The sequence below is a fragment of the Chelon labrosus genome (assembly GCF_963514085.1).
Source record: "Chelon labrosus genome assembly, chromosome: 9".
NCBI classification, from domain to species: domain Eukaryota; kingdom Metazoa; phylum Chordata; class Actinopteri; order Mugiliformes; family Mugilidae; genus Chelon; species Chelon labrosus.
The window spans coordinates 9,019,295-9,040,448 of NC_140359.1; the positions used below are offsets into that span (position 1 = coordinate 9,019,295).

The window sequence follows — 21,154 nt, forward strand, 5'->3', positions numbered from 1 at the left end:
AGTGGGCTGTTTGTATTCTCTCCTTTTGATATGATGGTTATTTTTTATCAAAAAAAAAAAAAAGCATTGCTTCACAGGCATCTGTCTTGCAGAAGCATGAAATGAGACAACTGAGAGACTGCCAAGGAACAAATGATTGAACGATGGGTGTCTGTTAATCAGGAGCTGGTGGGTTTATTTTCGTATCAACCCATGATCCAGTGTTCCCATACTGTGGGCTTGGTCACTAACTGTTAAACAGGGCCAACGCACAGCTCTGCGCTTAACAATAACAACCATAATCCTATCTGATTGATACTTAAAGACACTGACACGTCACGTAACAGCCGTGAACTGTTAGTCATTCTACCATCTGCCGTCTCCTGTTGTGACTCCACACAGACACACAAGATATCCTACATCTCAGAAGACAGCCCACACCTAACGCACTGTGCAAGTAACAAATATCATCCAGCTGATGTCTAGTAAAATCTGCCTTAGATGTGCGCTCTTTTCAGGTTTTAACATATGCAAGAAAATCTGCCATGACAATCAACTGAGGAGGAAAAAAATATTGTGACTTATCCTCAGTGCATCATGCAAAATTCATATCACGCACATAAATTATTCATAAGTACTCATCAAGTCTCATCCTCAAAAAGCGTGGCTATATAAATAATAAAGAACATTAGAAGGTACAAGACCTGAGTCTCTGGAGACAAAGTACTATTCATACAATACTTTGACCGACTTAGTGTCTATTGAAGACCGAAAAACTCTGCAAGCTCCGTTGCCCTGCAGAGCCATTTAGCACAACATTACAAAAGAACGGCTTGCAGATGCCAATTACATAAGGATTACACTGGGGGAGGGTTAACAGGCGGAGGCTTTAGTAGAATAAAACTGCATTAAAATGCAGCCTACATGAAACCTCCAATGAGCATGCTCTGTCCTTCAGTTGCCAAAACGCGACAAGGACAAACACATTACAGGAGCTACTGCCATACCACATACTGTAGCAATAGCATCCACAGTCCAACTCCTGGCAATTACGATATAAAAAAACATATGCATGTATAAAACATATCATGTGATTTTGTACTGTAAATACAAGGATAAATAAATATTGACAGTGTATCTAGAAGCAGTGCCATTTAAACTATGGAACTATGTTGCTCGTGAGAGAATAAACCTTATACAAGCATGGCGCTCCTACCTTTCATTCCCAGGCTGGAACTCTGAAAGTAAAGAAGGCCGACGGCGATGGGGCTGAGACATGTGGGAGCTGTAGTCCCTGGCATGATGAGAGTGGTAGTCAACCAGTCCCACTTCCTGGAACACAAACAATGACAAGTTTTCAGCATCCCAGAAGAAGATATGCTTAATGATGCAAAGACCCCTTGACCCCATAATAATTAAAATGTTTTGACATGTTCCTCATTTCCTGCCTTGTATCTCCTGTAACTATTGTTCCATCCAGCGCGCAATTCTCCCTGTCTTTTCATTTATTTCTCAGAGAAGTGAGGTAACACAAGCAGATACTGTAAACCTGCACCTCTGCCTATCTGGGATTGTGGGGACACAGTCCATCAACCCTCATCTTCTCCTGAATGCAATGACAAGAGGAAGAGGTGGGATTAACTACAGGTGCAGCTGTGGGGATATTTAGGGGGGTACATTTTGGATTCTTCCACCAGCCAATAAGAACATAATGCTTGCAAACTCTGGAGGTCATTGAATGAACTTTTACATCAGTGAGAGGGCTTTTCTTTGAAGCAAGGACAGCTTCCCTGATGCGTAGAAGAACATAATCTTGATAATTAGGAGATGTGGCTGGAAACAATAGGGAAGACCTTCCTGTGACTCCACAATGACAACATGAACTTTCAACTCAAACATTTAATGAGGGAACTATTCTGGGTGAACAACGCTGCAACCCGGGAATGTTCCCGATGGAAAAACACTAATATGAGGCCTCCGAGGGTGAGGCCCTCTCTGGAGCTTCTGGGTAGCACCTACTTGCCAAATATCCACCAAGTAGGCAGACATCTCTCACATTGTTTCAACCGAAGTATGTGGCACTGCAGGCGGTGACACTGAGCGCCTCGCGTGCCAGGCCCCTTACCGTGTGTGCCCGTTGCAGCTGCAGTGGTAGAGTGGCAGGGTTTGGCAGGTGCCGTGTGTCCGCAGTCCTCCGGCCCGGTGGCACGGACTGGGGATGAGAGGACATGCTGGCACAGCCGCTTCCTCTACAGGCGGGAAGTGGGTGTGGCTGTAGAGCAGGTGCCACACATTATCGGCTACTTCATATAGCCTGCAACCTGTAGAGGAAAAACATTTAAGCAAGTTAAGCAGTGACACTTGGAACACTTTCACATCTGCAAGATGCATAAAAGCTGCCATGTGACTACTGCATGGCAACTCGGACAAAGTGTCATGTTTTTTTTCTTCTGCTAACGCCACCAGATTAGCTTGAGATGAAAGTGCGCATCTCCATCTCGCTAACACAGCTGCCCTCCCCCCTTCACAAATGCTTCTAGTAAAGGAGTGAGAGTCTCTGCACCTGCTAGACTCAACCCTTCCTTCACTGCTTACTGAATGCCCCACTGTCCTCACACTGAGGACTCGCAGACAGAGACCAGCCAAGCCAAGCAGCTAGTCGGTAAAAATACTCTGGGTTTAATGGGGTCTTAGAAGCAACATAAATAACTCATTGCCAGATAGAGATGTAGGCACCAAGAGTAAGGCACTAAAGTGTAACTCCAGATGACGTTATGTAAACCAGAGTGGCCTCATCGACAAGGACTGTGTCATACATTGATATAAGTAAAAATTGGCCAGGCTGTAGAACACACGCAAAAACGACAGATGAGGGCAAAGAATGACCAGACATGCAAATTACAGCACACATCTGTATTGATAAAATGTGCAAAATGCAGAAGAACAAGACGGGTATAAGGACTTAGTCTGGATTTGTGAAATTCCTTGGTCTAGACGACATTCAGCTCTGTCCAGCCTGCTACTGTGCCATTCCCCGGGCACTCTTTCAAACCTGTGATAGTAGTAGTAGTAGTAGGTGGACTTGTACTCATGACATGTGTCCCTGCGACTCTTGCCAGCAGAGAAATTAGGACTGCTGCCATCCCAATGAGCCTCTGACTAATGAGTCCTCTCTCTTATAGCTCATGTTTCAGTGCTGTGTGAGGCAGGGAGGCAGAAATGTGGGCTCTCAACATGGCACTAGTCAAAATCTTGACAAGATAGCAAAGTGCTCTAAGTGCACTGCAATTTTGTTAACTGAACAGGAAAGCCACCATCCTTGAGCCAGCCTCTCAGAACAAGTCCTTGTGGATTTTATTGCTTTATTACCTTGAATCTGTTTTGCTTTGTTTGTTTAAATAAATATTACAGAACGGATTAGGGGACTATGATTTCATATCAATGGAATTCTATCAATAGTGGTACCCTATCAATATTCTTCATAACTAAACACACCAGTGCCACATGCTCTTCAGCCATTTACATTATCTAAATGTTTTTAATTGTACTAATTACATGTTTGCGTGCAAGGTCTGAGAAATCTTCAAAAGTTGCTGAATACCGACAGGTTGACCCACGCACAGAGCCAGTTGACAGTGTTTAAACTGCTGCTGTTTATATCTGTAAAGCCGTTTCATCTGTTACTCTGACTTGAGGCAACTAGTCACGTTAATCCGGGCAGTGGACTCAGTGACTCAAGCCAGGAAGCAGAGGACTGGCTGCTGGAGATGCAGGCCAGTTTGTTGACAAAATCTAAAACACAACAAAGATGAAGTCGTATTATTATAACATTAGCTTTCCAGATTTTCCACAGTTTTGTTTCAAATTAGCCCAGACAATGAGTATTTAATGAGTGCATTAAATATTGTTATATGGGGATGGTTACAAACCGTTACAGCAAATGCTGAACGTTAAACATGCAAATACCAGCAGCAGTGCTTAATTCACCTAGAACGTATACGTACTAAATCCATGAGGAATTAGATGCATCTTTGTGTATACACATACAACAGCAAAATACAGTAGGAGAAAAGGCTCAATAAATATGGGTAATTTCAGGAAAAGTTCCCAATAACAAGTTTACACCTAATGCACAGTTTATGCTTCTGCGTCAGTTTGACGCGTCAGTCCAGACCCTAACACCGTAGCCTGACATGCACCTCCCCAGAAGTGTAACTACGAATCTAGGCGACCCAACCCCCAAGAGCTCTGACTGGTCCGCTTGGTAGTAGTTAGGGGTGTGCATCTCTCCAATATAAGACGATTCGATACGTATCTAGATACATGGGGTACGAAACGATTCAGGAAGGATACATTTTAAAAACAACCGATTCGATTCGATTCGGTAGGATTTGATCCGATCCGATCCGATCCGATCCGGTGCGATTCGGTACGATTCAGTGCAATATGATGTAATCCGATGAGCCTGTGCAAATTCTCATTTGTCCAGGTCAAAGGCATCTCTAGGCAATTGAATCAGGTCAACTGGACTTGGTTTTTGTCTGTGAAGACATTTCGCTCCTTATCCAAGTGGCTTCATCAGTTCGAGAGACTAGCAGGCAAGTCTGACTAGCCCGCAGACACAGACAAAAACCAAGTCCAGTTGACCTGATTCAATTGCCTAGAGAGTAATCCGATATAGTTCCTTGTTTAAAGTAGACATTTTACATTATGAATGATCCTAAATCAATCCTAAAAATGTGATATTGTTTACCTTCATAGTGATAAGTTTAATAGAGTCTCGCGAGATTTTTGCGGGAAAGAGAGAGAGAAAGAGAATAAGCAAGCGGGGCTTCCAGCTGTATTGCTGATATACCGTAAATTCCGGACTATAAGCCGCTACTTTTGTCACTTGCTTTGGACCCTGCGGTTTATTATGGATTGTTACAGCTAACGGTCACCAGGGGCGCACTATCATGGAAGCGCAGGAGCGAGACAGACAGTTTGCGCCAGGTAACGAGAGCAAAACAAACCAAGTGAGTCCAAATGCAGTACGAGAGCTGCTTTTAAGTTAAAGGCGATCGATCTGGCTGACTTTTCTGGTATAGTAGGCTGGTTATTTTGATACAGTAAACGGCCGTGTTACTGCACCTTTACTGCTGTGTTGGCTGTTTTCGAAAAAGATGCTGGTTATTTAGTTGAGCAGCCGGGTTACTGCACTTTTGCTGCCAAAACGAATTAAATTTAGCCATTTAACGTTATTGCCTCGTCAAGCTTTGTAAGCTTTGTTTTTTGTTATACTGTACTACTACGGTACTGCAGGAAGTGCGCTAGGAGCGCACCGTTGTATTATGTGTGCACTGCACGAATGCTGTTTGTAATGTCAAAGATGTGAAAGTTTGATCGATTGATTGATTGAAAGATTTATTGTGTTTGTCAAATGTAAATAAATGGGACGCTTTGCGTTTCCAAACAGTCATTTCTGTCCCGACGATCCCCTCTGTGGTAGAAGAAACCCTTATGGTAATTAAACATTAAAACACCAGCGGCTTGGGTGCGGCTTATAGTCGGGTGCGGCTCATGGAACAATCTGTAGTTTCCCCAAAATTTAGCTGGTGCGGCTTATATTAAGGTGCGCCTTATACGTAGTCTGGAAATTACGGTAATAACCCGATTCATAACTTTGTAATCGGGCCATCGACCGGTTCGTGGTACATTTAGATCGGTCCAGGGGCTTGTGTATCGATGCACTCACATCTTTTAAATCAAAACCGATTTCCGATTCATATCGGTAATTTGTTACACCCCTAGTAGTAGTGTGTTTACAATTACAGTTACAGGTTTCTTCTCCATCTCCGCAATTTTCAAATTGATTGTTTTGGATGAATTTTAATTGAAAATTATAAAGAAATTAAATAATCAAGTCACACCCAGTGGTTCTATATAAACCATTAGAGCCATAATTCTGTTTAAATTTCCCCACCAGGACAGGTTAAGTAATAACTTCTGCAACCAGCAGTAAACAAGACCTTTTTATAGCACTGAGAATCTGAGACTAAATAACACCAGAAGGTGTTGGTATAATGCAACGTGTGGTAGAGTGCTAGTGTGCCAGCCCCCATTGTTTGACTGTTTTTTGCAGCACAAAGAAGGGCACTATCCTTTCTTGCTTGTCTTCCTGCTCAACTGTCACTAACACAAAGTGTCACTTGATTTCGGTTACGCAAAGGTCTCTATTACGAAAGACTGAACATGGCCCTGGTTGTAAGAAACAGAGCTCTGTAAACATAGCCCCGTAGAAGCCACGCAATGGGAAAACACTGTTGTAAGTCTCACACCATCTAGAGACCGTGCCTTTGTGTCTAGTAGTCTAAACTGTGGCTTTAAATATTTTCATGAAAGTAGTGCACACTCATTTTTCAGTCAGACAGACATGAGTAAACAGACTACACAAAGGGAAGTCCCTGAGCAGATTTCCCCGCTGATGAAATACTAGATCAGAAACAAACTCACTGTATTGACAGAGTATGTAATATTCTCAACAAAGAGCAGAAAAAGAGGCCAGGAAGACAAAGAGAAGGTGAGATAAGCCATTCTGCTTGCAACCTTTCTTTGATGACTGTCCAGTTCAGAGAGATTCCCCTGAGAGGGGGAAAACATATCTGAAGGCAGTCACAAGATCCACAGAGGACAAAAAACCTGAATCAAGATGAGAGGACCAACACAATGAGAGAGCTTTGACATCAACTCTGAGGCGAATGGGGCCTTCCAGACGAGAGGCTAAACACATGCACTGGCACCGCTACAGACACCCACAGGCAAGTCCATGGCTCACTGCCAACACTGCAAATGAACTCAGTCACCTCCCCCCTTGCGCTCTAGCGTGCTTTCCTTCCCCACTCTCTTTTGCTCTCGTCTTTTCCACACAGCAGAGAGGGGCCTCAGCCTTCAGCATGTGTGAGCCAATATTTCATCCTCTTACCCCCCACCCTCCCTCTCCATTTTAGGACTGGCTGTGGAAATACTAGCACAGAGCACACAGACAGCTTCCAGCCTGCCAAGGAGAGCAGGAGGCGGACTTCAAACAACAGTTTTATTCTACTGACATAAACAGTTAATTAAATCTATGTGTAGTCTTGACTTGGTAGCTTGACAGTCCACCTCTTAAAGATAGAACAACACCTTGACTGCGTTTTTTACTGATAAACTAAAAGAAACGCCATCAGTTCCTCCCTACCAGGTAAAGGGTTGATACTTTGATTGAATTTAAACAAGTTCAATCAGCATGACACAACTTAAATTTAAATTCGATTCAAAAAACTCAATTTGTCCCTGAAGATTTAGAGGCACGCAGAGTAAAAAAAAAAAACACTCTTACGCATTTCACACGCAAGACAAAAACCTTTCAAACTAATTCAATAACATGGTTCTACATGCTGCATAATAATCATGACTGTAGCAATTATCATCACATATGAAACTGATTTAAGAAATGTGTTTTTAAAGAAGTGCATATTATATATAGCATATGAATAATTAGCTATTTAACTGGCTATTAAAAGTGTTTAACTGCCCACTTCAGGTCTTCTGTAAATAGTCACCACTTACACACTAAGGCATAAAGGTTTGGGTTGATATCCACTACAACAGTAGAAATCTTTCAGCGTTGTTGGTCAGTGCTGCATTGAGCACAACATACTACTACACAGGCCGGAAACCTGAATAGGACTTTATGGCACAATGCTAAACTGGTTTTTGAATCGCATTGGAAGGACAACCTATTACATGTTGGTATTTGCATGGTTAGACACATTAGATCGCATTATAAAACATTTATAATTCATTCAAAACATTTATATTTTATTATAATTATCATCCCCAGGATACCACTGCCCATTATAGAGCTAAACTATAACTGGAAGTGGCAAATTTTCTACAGCAAGGGATCAAAACATTAAAAACTACACACCATTCTGGAAATCGAAACAGACAATCTATCTAAAAGTAAAGTCTCGGCAGGACAACAGAAACATTTTGTACAACTACTGTCTTCTTGTAAGCTCTACTACCCTCTGCCTTCTCTTTAAAACGTTGAATCTGCGTCAGAGAGCTGCTATTCATAAGAGCAGGTAAGTGAAGCCAATCACTCCAGTTCTCACGTCTTTCAACTGACTTCCAGTGTTAGAGCGCCAACTTTGAAAATATGTTGTTGGTCTTTGAAACCCAGAACTCTCTCTTAATCTGGGGCAGGCCTACTTACTGTACAGAGAGACAAAATCAACCGTAGAGAAGTAACCTTGAGCTTTATGCTCCACATACCTGGAACAAACTGTATTCTTCTCTTGTATTCAAATCATGTATATATGATTTGTAATAAGGCCTTGACTTTAACTTATATCTTGCCTAACCATTTATGCCATATATAAAACATTGCACATTGTACTGAGTAGAAAACAGCAGAAAAAAATCAATGTGCCTCACAGATAAACATTCCTTGGAGCATATTTTTTTGATAACAGCCTTGATAGCATGTCTTGACTTCGATAGCGCAGGGAGTTTTATCACTGCAGTAGCAATAATGCACCATTAACCCATTCAGGCCTAAATACTCTTCTGTAAACCCCCTCTCAAAACCTGAGGTTTTTCAAAATATGTCAACGCTTACTAAAACCTTAATTTCTCAGGCTCTGTAGCAGATAAAAACATGAGATGAAAAGCATTTGACAGCTTACTTCTTTGGCTTTCAACTTGACTGACTTGCTAGGGCATAATCTTCAAATGCATTTTTTAAAAAAATCAATAAACACCAAACATTTTTAAAATTTTGAAAATCAGTAAAGATCTATTTTTCCAATTACTTCGTCAATATCACTTCCTTCACTTGAGTCAGTCATGACGGATCGCTAGCACGGTGTTTAAAATTTTCGACCAAAACATACTCCACGTGTAGGCTTATTTCGACCTATCACAAAGCGTTTTATTAGTCACATGAGTTTTAAAAAAAATCCGTAAGCATCTCTGTCACTCACCCCAAGAATATTTCAGCCAATCACAGTGCATATAATTGCCTCGAAAAAGACGACAACGCTCAAAATGACGCGTTTGCCGGTCTTAATGGTAACTACGCACAGATGCGTGATCCGGTCTGAATGGGTTAACTGTGTATCCATGAAAATATTTTGCCAATATTTTTTTTTTATTTATTTTGCCACCGAAAAAAATACTTTACGGTATTGAGCTGCCACCGGGGATTTCTGCTATTATTATGATCGTCAAAAGAGATGGTTCCATGAAAACAAGCTGTTCTAAAAGCACAGATGAGTACAGTGTAATGGGCATAAGGCTGGACGTAGGAACATGAGAAGTTTATAAAGCAGCGCCCTAGAGAGCAGAGCTCATGTGAGGGGGGCTGCTAGGACTCTAAGCCCAGGAATGTGGCACCCTGTCAGGTCTCTTAAGGATTTATCTCCCTGGAGCCTCATTACTGAAGGGCCCTGGACAAGACGGCTCTAGCTTGCTTATTCTTTCATTCACTCAGCCTCAATAGCGCACTGCCCAGATACACTACACATGCATGCAAACATCTGGTTTACAAATGATTTTCAAATCTTTACTAGCATCTTTTCTTACATGCATGGGTCCAGCGCACTGTTTATGCTACACATCAGTAGAGCTGTTCTTTTCTGCCAACGTCTTTTCAGTTTTTTTGGAGCCACTTCTTTGCAGCTCTTTGTCTTAAGGTTCCATCTTGAAGAACTTTAGCATTTCAACCCTCATTTGTAGCTGCTGGCTGCTCCACACCAACAGCTTTCTTCTCCCCCATCCCCCTAAATTTAAAGTGGAAACAAATCTCTTGCAATTAATCCACTGCAGCTTAACAATCGGCCCCGAAGACTTTTTTTTAAGGTCATGCAAAAATAAGGTCGGCCCACGCCGTAAGATCACACAGTGGCAACACTCACTCCTTTTTTGATCACCAGTATCTGTGGCAATTATAGAAAACCACTGTTAGCATCACGCAACGGCTGCACCTGATTTTCTCTGCTCCCTGAGCAATAAAACCTCACTCTCTACTCTTAAATAATCTATTCCTCTTGGCCTGCGTGGCGAAATCAGCATGGCAAAAGTAAACCAATTAAAATAGAGTGAAGTTAAAAAAAAAAAGAGGAAATTATAATACAACAGCCAGTAAAAAATAGGAAGGTGACTGCTTTAAATTAATTATCAGATATATATAAAACAAAAGAAGGAAAACCCCTTGTGTAACACAGATCCCACTGCCAAGAGTTAATATCCAAAACAATGAAGACAAAGCGGACTTCTCTTTTTCAAATAGACACACACTTACATTAAAAAACAGGATGCAACAATAATGCAGTGCAGAGGTCATAATGAAAGATCTTACAGATGTCATAATGAAAGATATTTTAATGGCCGTACAATTAAGGGAACAGTATTAATACTGAGACGATAAAGCTCTATTCTAATTAGGTCACTACCATGCTCTTAAGAATATACCGCGAGTTAAGTTTATTTGTGTAGCAACGGCAACAAGGAAATGAAAAGTGCTTTAAATACATCATCAAATGTATCTTGCTTTGTGATCTCTGTCAAAGCTAAAACATATCTCACAAGATAAACACAAGCCAGCATCTTTTCAAGGCAGCGAAAACCACCTTGTGATGTCTCAAAGCTCATCTTATCTACCTCTAGATCCTCCAACAAGAGAAGGTGTTAGGTGACAGAGTTCCTATAAAAAGGCAGCAGGTGATATTATTATTGCCTGTGTGCCAGCTTGATATATGGTGCAGCTCCTGGCAGGCAGGGGGCTGGTATACTGCTACACGTGACAAACACTGAAACAACCTACCAATACACAATGCTGATGTTGCCTTACTTCTGCTCCACTTTCACATAGGAAATTTGAGGTCACAACACACACTCAGCAGCTGGGCATATTGTGAGAAAAATGTGAACACCCACAGTCAACTTTGGCACAGCTGTAGTTTGTCTGATCGAAAGAGCTACGATCACTTCCTTTAACCACAGTCTGTCACACCTTTTATTTTGAATCTGACTAAACAACACTTCCCAACATGCTAACAAAAGCACGATTAGCGCTGAAGCCACACCTGCAGTTGGAAGGAGTGAAAATTGTATTACCTCTTGTGAAACTGAAAATGTAAGTAGTAGTGGGATATAAATAATGTTCAAATGAGGCCTATAAAACCCTGATAATGCTGACCATATTTGGCTAAAAGATTAAATGTAATGCTGCCCAAATGTAAAACACAAGTACAGTAAGAGTTCCAAGGTCAATTACCTAAATTAACTAAAGACATGTCTGTTGAATGAATACCCTATGATTACTATTACACTAAATGGGTTCCATATTCAAATAACAGAAAAGTGAGGTGTCAAAAGTAGGTCACCTAATTTGTTGCATATGCATCAGGTCTATAGTGATATAATTAGCATTTAATGTTGCTCAGATGTGATTTTCAGGCTGCAGCTACAACATACGAACGATAACCCAGTTACAACTTTGGAGAGGCACCACCAAAACCTGGACTTTTAGTTCAGTACATACTTATTCTGTATATTAAGTGGAAATCTTGAACGGATTCGGCCTTCGTGAACAGATGTGACGCTCAAGGTTTTCAGTTTCACAACAGTTTGTGCGAGGCAGCAGTAGCGTGAGCAGAGCGTTAGCAGAACAGCAGCTCCGTGAGTGTCGACACAAGAGGTTCCAGGCACAGTATTGAGCCGTAGGTCACCCACATTCAGGAAGCAATTAGGAGCCAATTTCACAATCACTGTAGGTATGAGGGTTGGACTTAGATGTGAATGGTAATATTGTGTTTATGTGCATATAGTATCAGCAAATGGCAAGCCTGTGTCAAGCCTTCATAAATTAAGACACAAGATGGAAGACTAAAAAGCGCAGATGAAACGCTTTCTGTAAAAACTGTTTTAAAGAAAACACTGCCTTTTGGAATGTACCCCTGCATTAGCTGCTGGTCCTGTGTGTATGCAATTAATTCAGTGGTGAGCGCAGCATTGCTGGCAGTTAAGAGATGGGCCCCCCAAGTATTGTTGTTTTAAAGCCACAGTAGAAAAGCTGCTTGGTCAAATTACATTTCTCTCTCCATTATTTTATAGTATCAGACACGAATGACAAAGGCAATAAAACTTTTTTATTGTATTTAACACTGAGGTTTGACATTTAAGCTGATACAGATATTTAGTGTGCAGTGGACTGTAGTGCAACATTTGAGGCTGTGAACGTGCCATTTACAATTGTAGCATTTAAATGTATCAATTTGATTGGACAACTCTAAAAAGAGGTGCTGCGAGTTTTGCAACCAAAAGAAAAAATATTACCTTCTACAAATGATCACGAGTGTTACTTGGGTCAGACTTACAAGTAATAACAAACTGGCTTATCTCCATTTTGTGACAGATTACACAGAGCCTCAGCGAAGAGACGAGACAGAGGAGGAGAGAGAGGCACAGGGCCAGCGATTGGCTGTCCTGTACTTCCAGATGTAGTCGCCCAGCTGTATCCATGCCGTACAGCAGCGCTACTATTGGATTTCCTGCCTGTTCCCCTGCTGCCTGCCGCCTCAGCCACACTGTGTGAAATTACATAAGGCTCACCCATCCCCCTCCCTGCTGGCTAGTGTAGAACTGGGGCCTTCACACACTGCCTCAGCCAACAACGACTCCCTGTAACCATGGAGGCAAAGGCACTCTACCAAAACACACTGGGAGATCTGAAAGCTACTCCCTCTGTTCACAGTCCCACACTGACACCAGGGAAATGCGTTTTATATAATTACTCCGATTAATTCATTGTAGGCAATAACAATCAGCGACTATATCACTCGTTCTTGAGGTAAGTTTCTACCTAAGAACAAGTCTTCTGGGATACACCCACATCGAGGAAAATAAGAACGTGAGAAGGCAGAGCAGTAGAGTACCTGTGTCTAGATAGTAGATGCCAATGAAAGTTACAACCAACGACCTAAAGAATTAGGAAGGAGCCCAAAGAAATCTATGCAGTGTGCTGTGCGTGTGCTCCTATGCAGGCCTGGTAACGTCACACCAAGATAAGCAAATGTATGAACAGATTCACGCATGATGACTGAGATAAACATACTCTCACTTACCAGTTCATTAGGCACAGCAGGGAAAACAAATGCATTCTAATATAACACTTCAAAAACAGCATGAAGCAAAACTAAAACCCCAGTCTGCTTTGATTGGCCAGCTCTAATTGCCTTAGCAGGAACCACCCACACATGCAACATTAGGATGCCACATTAGGACGTCCCCGAGTGCACGATGGGTCAACATTTTGAAACTGTACTCCAGGATAGACAAACAATGAAATACCAAAGAGAAAATAACTTCTCTGTCAGTGTTGGTCCAGAAACTGGTTTGAAAGTGCAATATTTAGCAAGACATATACATATAATGTAAAATCAACACACTCAACCAGCAGGAGCAAATAAAGAAAAAAAAACACGCAGAAACCCTACTAAACAGCCAAGAAATACCGCTGTCACAGATGATAAGCTCAAAAGGGCAGTCAGGAAAATGCTCACTGTCAGAGAAAATCACTCTGACCACTTCAGGAGCATGACAGGAGAGAGGGCTAAAGTATATGACTGAAAGACTGGTTTAATGGTGTCTCTGGGAAACTTTCCCAGCAGGATGTGTGTAAAACTGTTTTGGGTCCTTAAAGTCTCTTTTTCAACAGCTGCCGTCTCCTCTGTATTGTCGGTAGATATAATAATTCTAGATTAAACCAACTAGACATGCCAAACCAGTAGACAACCCGTTGCTTTTTGGCAGGTTTGCACTTAAAGGGTATGGGTTTATTTAGACAAAATTATTCAACCAAGGACTTTACATGAGATTTTTGAGGCACTTGTCCGAGGGACCAGTGAATTTATCACTCTCCAGATTGCTATGTTTGGCGAGCAGGTCACAATTTTCTAGGTTGTGCTTAACACTTATTATCTTTATAGTAGTGTATCGTGAAGTATATGTTGATACAGTGAATTACACAGGTGCTAACACTAGTTGGTAATATCACTAACTAGTCAGGTAAGTTGTATGGACTTTCTCCTAAACTCACACAGTGCAGCTGCATTACTTGTTCTTGTGCTTTCGCTGGCTCTTGGCTAAGCTGCAGAGCCTAAAGGGACACTGTCCTACTAAAATGTTACAACTCTGTGCAGGTCCTACACTGAAGGATACTTGGTTTTGATCTGTATCTGAATGTAACAGTTATTACTATAACCAAACAGTTGGATAATGAATATCACATAAAGTAGAAGGCTTTTTGTTTGATTTCTTGTACAGTGGTACAAGTAAATGCATTATTATTTGGTCTACGTTTAAATGGTCTATGTTTCATCGAGCCAAAACTACTGCTGGTTGAAAAGAAGTCTGGTCTGGTCATTACATCGTATTTAACTTCGTTCAAAGCGCAACAGTAACATAACAGTGACATAATAGGTTAAGAGCATTGAATTCCAGAAAGAGTAATTTATCCTTTGTTGACCTTCTGATTGGTCTGCTGACCAGCCAGAGGTTTCCTAACTTTTGTCCTGGCTTTCTATGTTACTGTTAATAGGTTAGTCAAACAACAGCAATACAAGGGTTCATTTGAACAGAAACCTGAGTGTCTAGAGGTAAGATAGAGGCGAGGCAGTGTGCTAATGTTAGACAATGGAAAAATTACTTGTCTATTCATCTGTATTCATGTACGTTAATTTCCTGTGCCCTCACTTGTCCACTGTGTGCTTTTCACGTTTTCGAAGAATCCCATTTATGAGTTTTAATGCTAACTTAATCAGGTAAACACTTTTCTATGGGAATGGACCCGTGCAATTTTAGTTTGTCTAAACTAGCAGTAACATAGGAAGCTGGGACTTGACATAGGCTAGAAACCCTCTGATTAGTGGTCAGCAGACCAATCAATAGTAGCCTGGTGTAGCCACTTGGTAACAACCCATTAGATTTCATTATGGGGCATTTTTCAACTGATGCCAAGTAGGGCTGCCACGATTAGTCGACTAGTCACAATTATGTCGACTATTAAAATCGTCGACAACTAATTTAATAGTCGACGCGTCGTTTTTTTTTTAATCTTTGTTTTTCTCTCAAAACTGCTGCGGCACCTTCCACTGCCGCGTCTCCCTTGTAAACAAACCCTCATGGCAACTACTGCAACCGAACTACACAGCTGCTGAATGATTGGCTGTTTGCCTGTTACTGGTGACGTCCGGGGATATGATAGGCTGTTTCCGCACGCTGGGTCCGCCCGTCTGTTAGCTGATTGGCTGTTCGTGTGTTTCTGCCGGCAAGAACGAACTCCATGAAGACAGCTCCGCTTCAATAGAAATTCGATTCAAAACAAACAACAAGCTAAAGTTCTGTCTCGCCCAGATGCGCGCACGGCTTACAGTCACAAACACGAGACAACACACTCACCATGGCAGAAGCACCGGGCCTGAGCGGCGAGTCTGCCACGGTGTCGTCGTCAGTGGCACCACTAATTTTGCTTAACATTATAAGTAATTAATAAGTATTTATAACTTGTACAAATACATTGCAGTTCATAAAAACAATAATAATAAAAAAAGGCAGCAATATCGCGATAATACCCGGAACCGTGATACTTTGTCTGGTAGAGTATCGTGGTTACTCATTTTGGTATCGTGACAACTCTACTTGTGACAATGATGAAGAGGGACCGTCGTCTCGGTAAGCTAACTGGCTAGTTAGCTGCTAATATTAGCGTGAACAGAGAGCTAACTTACTACTTACTCATATAGCTGTAAACGTTAAAGGTTTAATGAACTATCATCTTAATTGTCTTTATTTTTAGTTAGCATATACCTTAAACACTTCAAGCTGAAAACTAATGATGGTTATATGCAGCTTCATGCTGGTGCGATAAGCTGTATGTTTTACATTCAATTTACGTATGATCCGATTAGTCGACTAATCGAAAAAAATAATCGGTGATTAATCGACTATCAAAATAATCGTTTGTGGCAGCCCTAATGCCAAGAAAAAAACACATCTGCACCCAACTGGCTTCGAGGCTACATCACAAGGAGAGCATAAGGTCAATTGGTTACAAGATGGCAACATTTAGACATTTAGGTTCTTAAATAAAGGGAGGTGAGGCTTAAAAAATAACACCAAATATCACCAACTCACAACCTGGTGACGCGAATATGGGTCAAACAGGGATTAGGATTGTTTGTGTTGCAGTTCTACCCTTTATTTACTGTGAAGTTATTTTGAGGCTGTTAACATTATGCAAAGACCTAATTTGTCGATTACTGATGCACAAAATTGCTCTCAACAGACTCCTCTACTCCACAGCTCTGCAGGACAAAATGTGACAGCAGCTCTCTGATTTATAAGGCCCCAACTTATGAATCCCTCTTTATTCTTTGTTGGCTCTGTTCTTAAAGCCCACCTGACATTCAGCTCTCCATTCTGAGGAGCAGGAAATAAAAATGAGGAGTGCACTTGTCTGCTGAGCTGACCTACTTCCTCTGCACTACTACTTAATTATTCAAGAGCTTTGAAATGTTCTTCTGTATGGCAGCATGCAACCCGAGTGCCTCTGTTTGCCCCTCATGATAGCAGCCTCACAGAGCTTCCATTTATGCATGAGAGGGTGTCAGTGTGTGTTGTGAAAGTGTGCACATGTGTACACTGCCAAACGCTGTCCATGCACTCTTGTGTTGTTTACACAGAGGACATAAACAAAACACCCAACCGAAATTCAACACAAGGCTGAATGATGAATTACTGTTGAAGTTTTTACACGGGAATAGTTCAAACTTTACAAAGAGCAGACGTCAAACCAAGAGCTTGATGTTTAGACATTAAGAGCAATTTAGAGAGACTAATTTCCTCAAAACTGAACAGTCATAGATCTGGTGTACATGTCAAGACAGGAGCTGCTCCAACACAGGCCCAACATAACCTGTAATTACACCTTCATGCCTTGCATTGTTACTTGTCACCCTCCTTTCTCCTGTAAGGTTATAAATGAAGTATGCCCTTGGCTGACGTTACTAACATGCCTTGATGCAACAAGCTATGCCGTAACAGATTCCTGGTACGAATGCTCATCAAAGAGATAAACGCAATGCTACACTCAGTTGTAACACACACATACACACACAAACAAGAGTAATGTCCTATAATATGGCGTCATCTGCGTTGCGTAACGGAGTCAAGTGAATCACTTACCACAGAGCCATTTCTAATCTCTTCTAATCGTCTGTCTGGCTCTCGGTTGGTACGTTTAAATATGGGTGACTGGTTTTGATAGCAACTCCATTTCATAGCCAGGGAAATCAATAAGGGACACCCAACGAAGAACAAATTACTATAACTTGGAGTTCATTCAAACAACATGCAAACAATGAAGTTTACTAAGCAACCGCTTGTAGTGCATTTGTCTTATTTGGCTAAACAATTATCTTCTCGTTCAATGAACAAAAATAGGTCAATTGAGAAGCTTAAAACCCAACAGTTGATTGCAGTCTTGTGGCTTGAATATAAAGCTACTGATTATTTCCAAAGGCTCTGACTACACGGGAAACTTGTTAACTTACATTATTTGAATATGCAACATAATTCATTTGAATGACAGGCTAACACGCATGTATGTCTATATAAACAGTGTTTATGAAAGACAAGCTGGCAAGTCCCCAAAAGAAGTGAGAGAAACCAATTAGGAAAGCAAACTTCAACACACATAAGACACGACAGATAAGAGGGTTAACACAATGACTGCCAAACCAACTGCCACGCCATCAGGTAATAGTGCCGTCGACTACAGCTTAAAAACAGAGTGTGCAAGCCATCTACACAGAAGCCACGTAGTAGTCTAAATAATGTTTCAAACTGTGAACGATAACCGAACATACAGATAACTGAAGATCCTGAAACAGAAAAACATGTCAAAGCAGCTGATATTTAGGCAAATAATAAGCAAAGGGTGTTTTTTTCTCAAAGAGTATTCACCACTAAAAGTATAAGCGTGAAATATCATCAAATGTGATTACGGTTTCAACTTTCAATAACAATTGTTACATTGTTACAATTGTAACATTGTTCTAGCGTTCTGTTATGTCATTACAACTACTCCAGGATAAAAATGGCATATTTGCAACAACATAAATAAACTAATCCATTTCCAATTTGTAAAAGTATAAGAAGCACCGTTAACATGAAACATTGCTGAATTGCACACATCTTGGTATTTAGTGCCAGCAAAGGTTACATCATGGAACAAAACACTAAACAAATTATGGTGTCTCACAAAAATAAAAACAACATTTAAGTCTTGCCCGAAAGCACAATAAATTCCTCGAGGGATGGATAAATCCTGTCTTCTTTTTGAGCTCTAAAGAGTGACAGATGTAGAACCAGTCTGACCTCCAGACCCCATTAACCCGTAGGCCATGAGGCCCAGCAGACAGGCCACACCCAACTTAGACGACTACACTCTTTAACTGAATCTTAAATTTGAAAACAGGGGTGTACTTAATATTAAGAGGATGTAGGCTAATGGGAACCTGCACTCTCAAACACTCTCATGTTTGTTAAAATCAGTTTGAAAAATAAAAATCGTCCAAATATAATGGCCCAGTATGAAAGATGTTTTCTTTATATAACATGTCACCACCAGATTTTCCCACGAGGCAATCCCCACCAAATAATAAATACACATGCTTAACTTCATCTCCCACGCAGCCAATGGAACTGAGGTGGCACTTAGTCCAGTTCAATAGCACTTTGATTGTGAATAATTTGAAGCATAGCAACAGACCAGCTGTGCTTGATCATAATATTCTACCACACTGAGTCACGCACAACATTCTCCACACACAAAACCTACCAGGTGCAGTCCACTAGCGAGCAAGAAATGCTAGACAGCTGCTGTTATTCATTCAGTGAGAGGGAAGCTGGGTGGGAGGAGGGAATGCGTCCAGGAGGCAGTTTCATGACGACGGCCTCACACTTCCCTCTTGGGTTTCTGCATGTTAACTTAAGGGTTTAGAAGGTGCAGTGTATACCAATGTTATGTCACTCCCCTATAATCATTGTCTCACGTGATAAAATTACAGTAGATTTAAATTTCTATTTTAAACCGTTGGAGGAGTAACGTCTGGTTGGATTTGTTTAAATCAAAAGAGCTTTGAACATTCAGGTGCTAGCATATAACTGTGAGAAGTACATGGCAAAGATGTTGACTTCTAGTTTATTGTCACATCCAAACGAACAAATTTCAGCTTGAGTTGAGTCTAAATCCAATACTAAATACCGTGCTGTTGCATTGACGCAGCCACCAGACGGGTTGAGTTGGACTGTATGCAGTCAAATGTCACTGGCTCCAAATCTGGAGTTGGGCCAAAGCAATTTAAGACCGTCTACACTCTCATGTTTGTGCTACACTGGCACAAGTAGTTAAAATCAGTTTGAAAAATAACAACAGTCCAAATGTATTCAAATTAAGAAGCCTTTCTTCCGACAGAAGTCTTGGAGCACTTGACCAAAGGCTCTGCATAGCTACCAACTGGTTTGTCTGAATTTTTTAAGCTGCAAAACTTGAACCATTTCTAAAACCAAAACACAAACATTTGGTATATGGGGTTTACTGTGAGCAGAGTGCAGTATGGTATTGAGCACCAAGGATAACTCTTAAACTCTACTGATGACAATGATAAAGCTAGAAGTGCTACAACTTCCTTGCTAGCTACCAACACAGGCTGGTCATTATGAATTCCCACGAACAGGTCACATTCACCTAATAAAAGAACAGACTCAGATTGTGCAAAACAGTAGCCCAATGTTTGGTACAAAAAATGTAGTATCTGTCAGTGGACAGTGCTGTGCCACTTATAAGTTGCATGACACTGTGTTAGCAAAACAATGGGTGTATATACCAGTATCTGCCACAGTGGTGCTGGTATATACGCCAGCACCACTGTGTGACACAGCCAACATTTTCATGACTGCGTTTTCATTAGTTGATCATAATTAAACATTAACAACAAACATTATTGTACGCATAGTATTGCAAAATGGCTTAAAGGGCTGGCGGTAGAAATTTCCCTCATATTTACACTTTTAAAAATGTATACTTCAAAACATTCTTATCTCTAACACCATGTGCTTTGTCCTCTCACAAGAACACAACGTGAAGACTCATCTTGCGCGGACAAAAAAAAGAACGAGCAAGAACTTTCCCCTTTCATAACAGTGTTGTGTTTCATAATACAAGTAGAAATTGAACTAGCAGTGAAACAGTCTCCCTGAGGCACCACGCAGAGCCCAGGATTATCTCTGCCCCCATTACCCTTTAGGATAAGGGGGGATATCTCCTCACTCTCGTTTAACTCCTTGCAATCCAAATTGCTAGGCTGAAATTGTAGTACAATGACTTGAGCTCTGTGGACTCAAGGAAGAAATGTCATACTGTTATGGATTATTAGGAGGCTTTTGTGCCCTCTGGGCTGCCTCATCAGACAAACCTGTTGTCGCACTGTGACAATACCTGAATACTTTACGTTGGTGTTCCAGCTAAACGGTTTTCATGCCACAAATGATCTAACCAGTACAAGACCAAACATGGCATGGACTCTGTGATCAGTTGGTTTAGTCTCTGCTTTAGTCACATATTTCCCCATTTAGTGTAGAAAATAATGAAGTGACTGACTTCTCTACATGTACATGTACATGTATGGTTGGTCGAGAAGGGGCTACCAGCCATTTTATATCATTAGTGTTTGTAGGTACCTCACAATCATTTTCATAAGAAGGATATGTTGATTATAGGCTGTGTAAAACATAAAGACTGTGGCCCAAGAGTTATCAATAACGGTCCCAAACCACCCAGTAACTGTTGACGTTCTTCTTAAGTACAATGCTAGGCCTTCATGACAGTAATCACAAAGTGCTATTTATACACCTGCTATTACGTAGAGCCCCACGCTTTCCTTCTTCCTCATTGCTGTCCTTAATAGGCAAGAGTCACCATAAGTTAAACAAAAACAAACCAAAGCGTCGCTGACCACATAGCTTATGCTAAAGCTAGCGTATAGATGTCATGCCTATGTCAATTACCCGAAATACAACGGCTGCT

The 21,154-nt window shown here is 41.1% G+C and overlaps 1 protein-coding gene across 8 annotated transcripts in view; it reads right to left on the bottom strand.

Annotated features, from left to right (window-relative positions):
* Positions 1-21,154, bottom strand: part of ncor2 (nuclear receptor corepressor 2) — an 88,725-nt gene that overhangs the window by 64,032 nt on the left and 3,539 nt on the right. For all 8 annotated transcript variants that reach the window (XM_084550868.1, XM_084550873.1, XM_084550871.1 and 5 more), the window contains exons 2-3: positions 2,105-2,300; positions 1,196-1,311 (exon numbers count right to left, since the gene is read on the bottom strand). In XM_084550868.1, coding sequence (XP_084406994.1) covers positions 1,196-1,311; positions 2,105-2,209 — 221 coding nt within the window. In that variant the 5' untranslated portion in view covers positions 2,210-2,300. The remainder of the gene's footprint in view (positions 1-1,195; positions 1,312-2,104; positions 2,301-21,154) is intronic.